At 37.6% G+C, this 12,767-nt stretch overlaps 1 protein-coding gene across 4 annotated transcripts in view; it reads right to left on the bottom strand.

The window, feature by feature from the left end:
* The window catches only part of LOC126282174 (casein kinase I), a 268,841-nt gene that overhangs the window by 52,403 nt on the left and 203,671 nt on the right, over positions 1 to 12,767 (bottom strand). For all 4 annotated transcript variants that reach the window (XM_049981704.1, XM_049981702.1, XM_049981703.1 and 1 more), the window contains exons 6-8: positions 11,410 to 11,529; positions 8,462 to 8,632; positions 2,763 to 2,911 (exon numbers count right to left, since the gene is read on the bottom strand). In XM_049981704.1, coding sequence (XP_049837661.1) covers positions 2,763 to 2,911; positions 8,462 to 8,632; positions 11,410 to 11,529 — 440 coding nt within the window. The remainder of the gene's footprint in view (positions 1 to 2,762; positions 2,912 to 8,461; positions 8,633 to 11,409; positions 11,530 to 12,767) is intronic.

The raw sequence follows: 12,767 nt of genomic DNA, 5'->3' as shown, positions 1-12,767 counted from the left end.
TTTCGCTTTTTAAATTTTCTAACCTACCTGCACGATTAAGAGATCTGACATTCCACACTCCAATCTATAGAATACAGGTTTTCTTTCTCCTGATAACAACTTCCTCCTGAGTAGTGCCCCCCGAGATCTGAATGGGGGACTACTTTACCTCCGGAATATTTTACCCAAAAGGATGCCATCACCATTTAGCCATAGAGTAAAGCTGACTACGAAGTCTTTCGTGATGGAGTCCTTGCATAAAAAGTTCTTGGTTTACTTGCCACGTCAAATTTGGATAAAATCCGAAGCTTTCAATGGCTACCTCCGTCACCTTTGTCAGAGGTAAAACTGACTGTCGTGGACCGGTGAGGCTTCCGCTTTTATAAGCAATGGACGGCTTCTCATTGGCTGGATGACGCCACAGTGAAAACAGAACAAATCAAGAGGACCAACATATCGCGTGGCTATCATTCTGTGGTGCAATGACCAGCAAGATCGGCAGAGTCCTGAGCCGGCATGGAATCATACCAGTGTTCTCGCCACCCACAAAAATTAAGGAAACATTGCGACCTGGGAAAGAATCTCGGCCTGAGAGTACCGGAAATTTAAAGCATTCCTTGTGACTGTGGCAAAAATTACGTCTATAAGAACTGTTGCCGATCGCTGTGTGGAACATCAGCGTCACCAGAAATACAGGTATCTTGAAAAATCAGTCGTGGCTGAGTACAGTTTGTTATATAAACATAAAATTTTATTCAATGAAACAAGAGTACTGGCTCACGCTTCAAAGTATTGGGACTCTGTCATCAGGGAAGCAGTTGAAATTACACTTTGTGAAAATAATTTCAACAGAGACTCTGGATGTGCACTCAGCAATGCATGGAAGCACGCAGTTGATGCAGAAAGAGCACAGAGTGAGACTTCAGACATTCCTCAAAGTTCTGTGCCTGTTGCGATGGATGGCGCTGCAAGCAACGCTGGATAAAGCATGCAAACAAAATCTATGGACATAGAGGCCGCCATCTCCGTATGCGCCGTTTTCACTGTGACGTCATCCAGCCAATGAGAAGCCATCCATTGCTTATAAAAGCGGAAGCCTCACCTGTCCACTACAGTCAGTTTCACCGCTGCTGAAGAAGATGGAGGTAGTCATCGAAAGCTCGGGATTTTATCCAAATTTGATGCGGCAAGTAAACTGAGAACTTTTTATGCATAGAGTAAAGCTGCATGCCCTCAGGCAAATTTACAGCTGCAGTTTCCCCTTGCATTCACCTGTTCACAGTACCAGCACAGAAAGACCATTTTGGCTAATGTTACAAGGCCAGATCAGCCAATCATACAGACTGCTGCCCCTACAACTACTGGAAAGGCTGCTGCCCCCCTACAGGAACCAAATGTTAATGTTTGTCTGGCCTCTCAACAGATACCCCTCTGTTGTGGTTGCACCTGCAGTATGGCTATCTGTAACGCTGAGGCATGCAGGCCTCCCCCTCCTCCTTGTGTCACACAGCATTTTAGGAGGCAATTTTATGTGCAACCACCACAAAACTGGAAAAATGTTTGCTGTACTGCAATTAGTTTTGATATGATATTTTAAGGTTCTAGTCCACCAGAGATGACATGCTGACAGAACTAGAGGCTTTGTGGCTGTTGTACATAAAACTGAGCTTCCATTTTCACATATACACTTGAGGTGCCTGTTTTCCTACTATAGGGAAGTGCAATATATGGTCTTCTTAAACTGATTAGATTTTACAGGACCAAAAAAAAAATTTTTTTAATACTGTAAATAAATGTGATGTCAATAAAATTATGTAATTAATGCACATATGTTCAGCATAATTTGTAAAAATATGAAATGTGGATAAACTGAAGAAAGTACAGCACTTCCGAAGTAGGCTGTCCCACACTAATACCATAGCTAATAACAATGTATGACCGAGACTAACTAGGAAGGATGCCACCGGAATTGACTGGTAAAAATGACATCAAGATTGGTCGTAAAACACACACACACACACACACACACACACACACACACAGTGGTAATCTGTTCTATTTACTGTATACCGAAATTTAATACAGAAGGTGTATTGGCTTGCAAATGCAACAACATAATGGAATAGTGAAGAGCTAATTTATCAGTATCTCCTACTAATCTATGTTACTAACAACCAGTTGTTCTCAAAACTAAGAATTCCTATGTAGACTTCAAAAGGAAGAAGAAAGAAAGGAGGACTGGTAAAACAATCTTTCCACCTCATAATTTATAAGAGAAGCACTAAAAGCCAAAACACCACAAAACATACAGACCTTATCAGATTTAGTTTTCCCAATGTGAGAAGGCGGAGCATTCCTGATTTGTCGCAATGCTTGAAAGTTAGGAGGCTGTTTTAACAAAAGCAGCATGCACAAGAAAACCATGCACAAACATTAACTGAAGAGAGAACTTGCATAACAGAACATTCATGCACTGAATACTTTTCTCAGTACAACTATTCCTTATAAAAAACAAACAAACAGACATACATACATTTGTTAGAAAGAAATGTAATTCATGAAAATGAACAAACATTTTTACATATATAGAATAAATTAAATGAAACTAAATCAAAGAAAAAATTTTAAGTCTTGTTCCGACAAATTTACTGGGTCTGAAAAATGTACGTATTATAAAATACATTACGTCGCAGAAAATGGGGATTAAAACTTTTTCTCATTATTTTCAAGTTTCTTCACATTCATCGCTCTTGATCTTGCTGCTTGGTGTTAGTGGAACTCACCATTGTTCTTCCCGTCCAATCAAATTCTCCGTCATCCACATAGCCTTTCCGTTCAAAGAGATCCTGGAATAATTTTCTAAGGTACTCATAGTCGGGAGTTTCAAAGAAGTCCAGCCTTCGTACATAGCGCAAATACATCGCCATTTCCTCTGAAAGTAAAATGGCAGTGTGATTAATGGTAATTTTGCTTAAAGAAAACAATGAGTGATTTCAAAATTTGTAATGGAATGGACTAGATGCAATCTAAAAGGTATCTATGACTAGGTGTACAATGCTTAAATATATCTTAAATGTGGCATGATTACCAATGTTGCTTGGGGGGGATAAAGAAATACAATACAGAAGCTAAAGGCCTGAAACTGTAAATTCCATTGAAAATACTGTGGGAGAGCCTCTGTGGAGTTGTGGATGGAAGGTGCAATAAGATGGTGCAAATGATAGTGAATTCCCATAAAAGTTTTATTTCCAGGTTTCGACACAATCTGGCATGTGGGTACATGACCAAGAAGAGAGAATTTAATCAGATCAGTTTTGTTTAAAATAATACATTTTGGGAAGCAAGGGGGGGACATGCGGGAGGGGAGGAGATAGTTGAACAAATGAAATATCACAGTATACTACAGTGTTACACTTACAAGGGGGTGGACAAAAATATGGAAACACTAAAAACACAACCCATTACCCTGCCTAATAAGGTGCAGGAAAATTGTAGGCATTCAATGCAACTTCCAGTTGACTTGGAATGCACAAATGCAGGTCCTGTTTGATTTCATCCTGAAAAATGTTGTCAAGTCCAAGTAATGATGAAGGCATATTATGACCATGCACTTCTTTCCAAAGCAGGCAAAGAAGTTTAATAATATTGAGATCTGGTGACTGTAGGGACCAGGGGAGATGCAAAAATTCATCTTCGTGCTTGCAAAACCATTCCTGGACTACGTGAGCTGCGTGAACAGAGGCCCTGTTGTCTTGGAGCTCAGCATCACTTTTATGGAGTAAACATTATGCCATGAGATGGTTACATAATACTTATCAGTAATGTGACTTTGCAGAGTACCATGAGCCCCATGGAATACCACAATATGACTGACCAAATCATCGCCAAACCCGCATGTTTCACTCCTGGGGAAGGAAGGTAGAAACAATGTGAACAAGACCCATCCCACCAAATTACTTTCTTTCACAACACCATAATATGGTTTTATGGCTTTGGCACCTGTTTTTGTTGTTATGACAATATGTGTCATTGGTGAGTGATTTTCAAATTCCAGCTCGTCCTGAAATTCCCTTCTTATGGAGTTCCCTTCATGTTGTTTTCATGCTGACAGTGTTTGCGAGTGCAATAGTTTAGTTTTGGAGATACTTTCGCAGCTGTCGTCCTCTTTATTTTTGTTCTCTATCCTCTTCAATGACCATCGGTCACAATCGCTCTGCACACACTTTTGTCCACACTGTGACTTAGCAGTCAATTTTTTCCAATTTCATCGTACGCAGTATAAATCTTTAATATAATGCCTCTTGAAACACCACACACTTCCATTTTCTTTGTTACAGAGGCACAGATCATATGGCCACTCACAATTCACCCACATTCAAATTCAATTGTCTCTGGTATAATGCACTCGCTGCTACACAGAATACACTTCTGACTGCAACTGACACCTGTAATACATTGTAGACACTGCACAGATGCCATTCATGGTCACATACAACAGCACAATCTGAAGACTTGGTTACCATCTGCATCTATGTTGAAACATGCGCTAGTCCTAGTGTTCCCATATTTTCATTCAACCTCTATGTTCTTAAACTGGAGCAATGACTTGTCAGTGTTAAATGCAATGGTACTAAAAGAACTAAGTCCTTGATTATTTGATTAGGAAATAATTATGAATATTTTATAACCACAAGAAATATAGAACCAAGTGTAATGCTGCAGATCTTTTAATCACTCTAAAAAAAAGTCAAAATTCGTAAGCAATGTTGGTGCACACATTTGCTAGTGTGCACGCTTCTCAAATAAATTTACAAACCCAATCTATGTTTCCATATTCCTGTTTGTTAGTAACTAAACATGTTAACAACACAAGATAACACTACAACTTGTTTCACATCATGGTTAAATAATAAGTCAAAAAGAAAAACATTGATAGCACCATGCAGATATGCATAGTACCTGTGGGAGTTTTTTTAACCCCCCCCCCCCCAACTAAATGGGAACCTTGCATTACTGAAAAGTCCCCCATAACAGTGGGAATACAATCTGCTCTCCTCCCTTTTTCGCTTGGCTCATACATAAAGTAACAAGTGGTAAGGTTAATTAGTGAAATAAAGCAAAATGCTCCCTCTACATCTACATTCATACTCTGCAAACCACTCTGTTATTAGTGCTTCTTCCCAGTGAATTAATGTATGGTGTGCTGGAAGCAACATAATACATCAGTTTGTAGTTTTCTCTATTTTTATGACACTCCCTTCTGTCAAACAAACCTTTCACCATTTGTGCTGCCTTCTCTGTACAGCTTCAATATTCCATTAGGACGCAACACACTTTCATACTATTCTAGGATGGGTCACTTTTTTTTTAAGTAATCTTCCTCATAGGCTGATTATATTTTTTGCAGTATCCTACCTATGAATTCGTTTCATATTCTCACTTACAGTAGCACCCATATAATCCACCGGCATCCATTGATATTGTTGTCATACAATACTACATTTCTGCGTTTTATGAATTGCACAGTTCCACATTTCTGAACATTTACAGCAAGCGTCCAAAACACACTGAAATCTTATCAAGAAGTGACTTGGTATTTTCACATATTTTATTTATTTATTTATTTTCAGAAAATATTTCATACAGATAACTGAATAACCTACAAAAGTTTAACATTATTATTCATATTGTTTGCCAGATCTTTAAAGTACAATATGAATAGCAATGTTCACAGCATTCTTTTCTTGGGTGATGCCTGAAGTTATTTATACATCCACTGATGACTCTCAAACCAGGATAACATACCTGGTCTTCCTTAGCCAAAGACCTGGCAGAATACCCAAGAAAATTCTGGCCCTATGCAAAGTCACTGAGCAGATCTAAGGCTACATTCAATCTCTTGTTGATTAGCCTGGTGCCACAGCAAAAAAAAAAAAAAAAAAAAAAAAAAAAAAAAAAAAAAAAAAAAAAAAAAAAAAAAAAAACCACAACAGAGCTGCAGTTCTAAACTTCACATTCAAGACATTGTTCACACAGTAGAATTGTACAAACATACTGTCATCTGACCATCAAACAGACTCCTGTGTAGACAACACATTAATAAGCATCCCTGGTGTAGAGAAACAACTGAAATATTTGAAAATAAATAAGTCACCAGGTCTGGATTGAATCCCAGTTTGGTTTTACAAAGAATACTGTACAGCACTGGCCCCTTACCTAGCTTGCATTTATTGCGAATGTCTCGCTCAGCATAAAGTCCTTGGCGCATTCAATACCTGTATGCAAGAAGTGTAAAATTACAGACCAATATCCCTAACTTCAGTTTGCTGCAGAATCCTTGAACATACTCTCGTTTCAAATAAAATAAATTTTCTTGAGACTGAGAAGCTTATGTCCATGAATCGGTACAGTTTCAGTGCATCACTCATGTGAAACTCAGTTTGCCCTTTTCTTACATGATATACTGCAAACTATGAATGAAGAGCAACAGGCAGAATCCCTGCTTCAAGATTTCCGGAAAGCATTTGACACAGTGCCCCATTCCAGATTGTCAATGATGATAAGAGCATATGGAATAGGTTCAAAGATATGTGAGTGGCTTGAAGACTTCTTCAGTAATAGAACCCAATATACTGTCTTCCGAGGTCAATGTTCATCAGAGACAAGGGATTTTCAGGAATGCACCACAGAATTGCAATAGGAATGCTGTTGTTCTCTATATACATAAATGATTTGGTGAATGGGACGGGGCAGCAATCTGCAGTTGCTTGCTGATGATGCTGCTGTGATGTATGTTAAGGTGTCAAAGTTGAGGGCTGCAGATAGATATAAGATGACTTAGACAAAATTTCTAATTTATATGATTAATGTGGAAAAATGTAAGTTAATGTGGTTAGTAGGAAAGACAAACCTGTAATGTTCAGATACAGCATTATTAGTGTCCTGCTTGACACAGTGATGTCATTTAAATATCTGGGCGTAACATTGCTAAGTGCTATTAAATGGTACAAGCATGGGAGGGCTGTGGTAGGGAAGGAGAATGGTCAACTTCGGTTTATTGGGAAAATTTTAGGAAAGTAAAGGTCACGGTATATAGGATACTGGTGCGACCTAGTCTTTAATACTGCTTAATCCATACCAGGTCAGATTGAAGGGGACATTGAAGCAATTCAGTGCTGCTATATTTGTTACCAGTGGCTTCGAACAGCATATAAGTGTTAGAGTCACTTTGGGAACTCAAATGGGAATCCTTGGAGGGAAGGTGACATTCTTTTCAAGGAACACCATTTAGAAAATTTAGAGAACCGGCATCTAAAGCTGACTGCTGAATGATTCTACTGCTTCCAATATGTATTTCATGTACGGGCCATGAAGATAAGATATGAGACATTAAGGCTCATATGGAGGCATATAGACAGTCTTTTTTCCCTCGCTCTACCTGCGGGTGGAACAGTTAAGAAAATAACTAGTAGTGGCTTGCAGAGTAACAGTGTAGATGTAGATGCAGAAACTAAAATACAGTTACAAATTTCATTTGACATCCATATAATTGTACTTTTGATAATAAGAGTTTGTGGAGTACAGAGTCAAATAGTTTTTGGAAATCAAGAAATTCTGCATCCGCTACACAACTGTCTTGATACATTGTTTTCAGCATGTAATGCAAGAAAAGCACAAATTGAGTTTTGCACAACCATTGTGTTCAGAATCTGAGCAGGTTGGCACACGGAGGAGAAAAGAATTTTATGTCAATAAATTTTAATTTCTATCTGCTGCGATCATAATTCATAATGTCCTGGGTCTGAGAAGAACTGAAGTACAAAACTTTCAAGTAAAAGTTATGAACTGGTTGGCTTTATTTATAAAGCACTTTTTCTCTGAATATGTTTGCGATCCCAGAACATACATAGTGTTAGTTATCTGGGATTTGACTATTTATTCAACACAACAGCAATATTCATACTGATGACTGCACAACCACTGCATGCAGAAGTAATCACCACAGAACGTTCAATGGCCATCAGAGATGGTAAGCAGTTGATAGTGGTTAGCTCTGACAGCATCAATCAAGTCACCATGAATATTCAGCTAGTTAACTTCAAGTTAAATGTATTAGAGGACAATCTTACACAGACACTGGAAACTGGTATCCATACCAACGTTTAGTACCTCACAGTACTTGATATTACAGACCATAGTTACTGTCACACCCCATTTGCAAATAGAATAGAAAAGCCAATATCCTACATATACACTATCACATACTATAAGGTGGCTTGTTAAGTGCAGCTGTAGAATATATTACAACTGTGTAATGTTTATCTAATTAAGAACACTGCATGTAAACTGAGGCTAAAATAACATTACTGGATATGACTCACCTAAACAATACTATCATCCACAGTTTGGTCAAGGTTGGGAAAAGGGAGGGTGAGATGGGGCAGCATATGTTGAAAATATATGTGGAATAAAGAATAATCACCTGGGTGACCCTCACAGAGCACTTCAATTGGTGTGGCCCTCTTTGTGTCACCAATCTTTTGGTAGCGCTCTTTAAGGGTATCAGCTTTCAGCCCTTGCCAAGGAAGGCTTCCTCGGAGAAAGTACATGAACATATGACCCAAGGCTTCAAGGTCATCTCGTCGACTTTGCTCTGAAATAATAGTCATCAATAGAAAACAATTTTTATTTTAAATCAGAAAACAGTAAACTGCATATTGTTTATTTAACAGACATAATAATATATGTTTTCCATTTATCAGTTCCCCCAATAATAAAACTAAAAAAAAAAAAAAAAAAAAAAAAAAAAAAAAAATTAACACTAAGTGCACACAGTGACAAAAATCCAACGAACTCATTAAAGCATAAGCTTAATCACGTTCTATAACTAACTGTAAGATATTTTATAATAAATACTGTTTAATTCAGAAATAAAGAGGATGACTGTTTCTTTTTTAGGGCTCATGTTCATGTAAATGAATAAGTCTAATATATATATTAAAGGCAAATTATTCTGTATTCTTACCACACAACCGAAATTAATGAATGGAACTTATTTCACATTATCTGAACTATTTTAATAATGTAATTGAAAAGAGAAAAAGTTGTTGTTTGTGTCCCTGCCGTCCAGAAACAGAAGCAAACTCTATGCTTGGGTCTATCATCAATTATGACTGATTATTTTCATTGATAATCTTTGGTGTTTCTGAAATGGGCGGGATGGATTGATGATCAATTTTCCTATCCCACAATGAAAAGGTCTGTTGCACACAACAAGGTGTCATGAAATTAACGAGTGCCCCCCCCCCCCCCATCTCTCTCCGCCACTCCTGTGTGTGTGTGTGTGTGTGTGTGTGTGTGTGTGTGTGTGTGTGTGTGTGTGTGTGTGTGTTTTGGGGGGGGGGGGGGGCGGGAGGGGAGGGGAGGGGGCTGCAAGATAAGGTATGTTGTTAAAATTGAAAAATCTCAACTTCTGTATTCAGTCACAACTAAGGAACTACAATACTAGTGATTATTAAATTTAGTGTATCAAAATAAATAATTATAAGAGTGAATATACAGGGTAGTCCACTGATAGTAACTGGACCAAATATCACATGAAATTAGCATCAAAAGAAAAAATAAGAACAAAAAATTTGTTCAAGCACGACGGGGGAAACAGATGGCGCTATGGATGGCGCACTAGAAGGTGCTGCCATAGGTCAAATTGATTGAAACTGCATTTTTTAAAAATAGGTACCCCCTTTTTGTAATCCATATTTGTCTAGTATGTATATAAATATGGATGTTTGATTTGAAACATTTATTTCGCTTTGCGATGGATGGCACTGTAATATTCCAACACTTATAATATGTCACAACCATTTAGATGAACAGTTGGTAACAATGTGGCTTTTTAATTTAAAACACTAAAACACACAAAGTAGTTATATTTGGACTTTATTTCTGTTGTTCCAGTGTGATACATACATTTACTTTTGTGACCTCTTATCAAATTATGGGAATGCACGCTGTAACTGCATGAGCAACTGTAATAGCCTCATTAATGTAATAGACGCTCAAAATGACTTCCTTCAACTCAAATGCATTTGGCAATACGTGTAATGAAATTCCTCACAACAGCGAGTATATTGTCTACAATAATTGTTTTACATGCATTGACAATGAGCTAACACGTTTTCAAACACTGTCAGTGGATCACAATAACAAATATCTTTCAATTTTCCGCAAAGGAAGAAGTCCGGAGATGTAAGGTCCGGTGAACGTGCAGGCTTCTACAATCAATCCACCTGTAATTAAATATTCTATTTAATACCGCTTCAACTGCACGTGTGCTATGTGTAGGACACCCATCATGCTTAAAGTACATTGACATTCTGTCACGAAGTGGAATATCTTGCATCTTGGTCTGTATATGTGCGGATGGTTGTGTGTTACCCTAAGGTAAGTCTTTCCGCTCCCGGGATTGGAATGACTAATTACGCTCTCCCTTAAAACCCACATCCTTCCATCTTTCTCTCTCCTTCCCTCTTTCCTGATGAAGCAACCTTGGGTTGCGAAAGCTTGAAATTTGTGTGTGTGTTTTTTATTGTGTCTATCTCTCATTTGGTAAGTTACAGCATCTATGGAGGGTGGTGGTGGTAGTGGTTTTTTTTGTGTGTGTGTGTGGGGGGGGGGGGGGGGGGGAGAATTGTGTGGGGAGAGACATACGAGCCAGCATATTTTACCGTTCAGTATCTTGTGCGAAACTTTTTCAAGTTGTTAAACTGAAATTATTGTTTCCGAGCTATATTTCAAAATAATATAAACAATACACTAATTTCATAGTATAGATTGAAAAGACCGAGATAAAACTTTTATCATAATGTGGCAACTATTCTTAATAGTGACAAAGTATCCCAATTCGTCCACTGTAAGTGCTGTTTTCTTCTCAACTATTTCTATTATATTTTAATGAATTCCAACAATGGGTAATCCAGATTGGAATATCAACATTATTATAAGAAGGACAGACAACTACTCATCATAAATACGACACACTAAGTTGCAGATAAGCAAAATGAAAAAGATTGTTACACATTGAGTTTTCAGCCGAAGTCTTCTTCAGGAAGAAAACACACACATATTTGCAACAGCAATCACACCTCACGCACACAAGAGCGCTAACTATGGCTGCTCCGGCCAAAGTGGTCATTTGTGCTTGCTTGTGTTAGCATTTTCCTTTCTGAAGGAGGGTTAGGCCCAAAGCTCAACTTGTAACAGTCTTTTCATTGTACCTGTCTGCAATTTTAACATGTCATCTTCAAAGTGAGTGGCAATCCATCTTTTTAAACTTATTGTTGACATAACAAAATTCTCCTACTTTTCTAAACTGCCTACATGATTAGGAAATAATCTCAAATTGTATGCAATAGGCAACATTTAGCTTACCTTTGCCTAAATGTGTGTTGATGCTCATATACCTTGCAGTTCCAGTTAGACTTTTATGTTCCCGATATGGTATGTGCTTGTTGGTTTCTAAGTCTATATACTCCTTCGCTAAGCCAAAATCTGCAATCATAAGAGCCATTTACATATACAGTTTTGAGAGCTGTAGATAAATATATTACATAGAAAATGAAAACTTAGCCACTGACAATCAGCAATGGTACAAGTAAGGTAGCTAAGTGGCCTTTTTTTTTATTTTTATGTTTTACCACAAATGTAATCGGGCCTACTTTTTTCTACTGTTGCTTATGACTTTTGGCAACAATTTGTTAATGTTAAAAATGACATTCCACTATGGTTCCGAGATCACATTAAACTATAGGGGATATTTCAGTTCAGAGATCAGAGGATTGCAAGGGCAAACACCTCCAATATGTACAGGGCTAGTAAAGCACCACGGTATTCAACTCTACCTCTTATGAGGACAGTTTAATAGCACTTATTATTTAATAATTTATCCCTATGGCAATATATACGCAAATACAGGGTACACACAATGATATAGTACTTTAGTACTGTAAGAATTTATGTCCCCATCAACCCCAAGTACACCTGAATCCCTTTTCACAAGATTGCATTTTCGCAATGTCAACACTTTGGAGAAGGGGCACAGGAAGCTGGGAAAAACCTCTGATATTTATGTACATATCTGCAACAGGGTATTATTATGCAGTTCTTTAGACTAAGTTAATTATCATTATTGCCTATTATGATAATTTCAGAGCACAAAATATTATTATTATTTCTCTTTCCTGTCTCAGACGTTATGTGTGGTTAAAAATGGAAAGTGAAGCGGACCTTGATCAAGCGTGACTTCCTTGTAACTGTATATGTTGCATTGCATTTAGGAACTTTCAGGTAATTGAACATGTATCAATAATTACATATTTCTGTAGTTGTATATATACGTTTGGATGTAGTTTTATTGCGTTGATGTACTGGTGGATATTGAATGGTGTGACTCCTGTAGTTGATAGTATAATTGGTATGATGTCAACTTTATCCTGATGCCACAAGTCCTTGACTTCCTCGGCCAGTTGGATGTATTTTTCATTTTTTTCTCCTGTTTTCTTCTGTATATTTGTTGTATTAGGTATGGATATTTTGATTAGTTGTGTTAATTTCTTCTTGTTATTGGTGAGTAGGATGTCAGGTTTGTTATGTGGTGGTGTTTTATCTGTCATAATGATTCTGTTCCAGTATAATTTATATTCATCATTCTCCAGTACATTTTGTGGTGCACACTTGTATGTGGGAACGTGTTGTTTTTATTAGTTTGTGTTGAATGGCAAGTAGTTGAT

This window comes from Schistocerca gregaria, chromosome 7 (assembly GCF_023897955.1).
Source record: "Schistocerca gregaria isolate iqSchGreg1 chromosome 7, iqSchGreg1.2, whole genome shotgun sequence".
NCBI lineage: Eukaryota > Metazoa > Arthropoda > Insecta > Orthoptera > Acrididae > Schistocerca > Schistocerca gregaria.
This window is presented reverse-complemented; position numbering and strand designations above follow the sequence as displayed.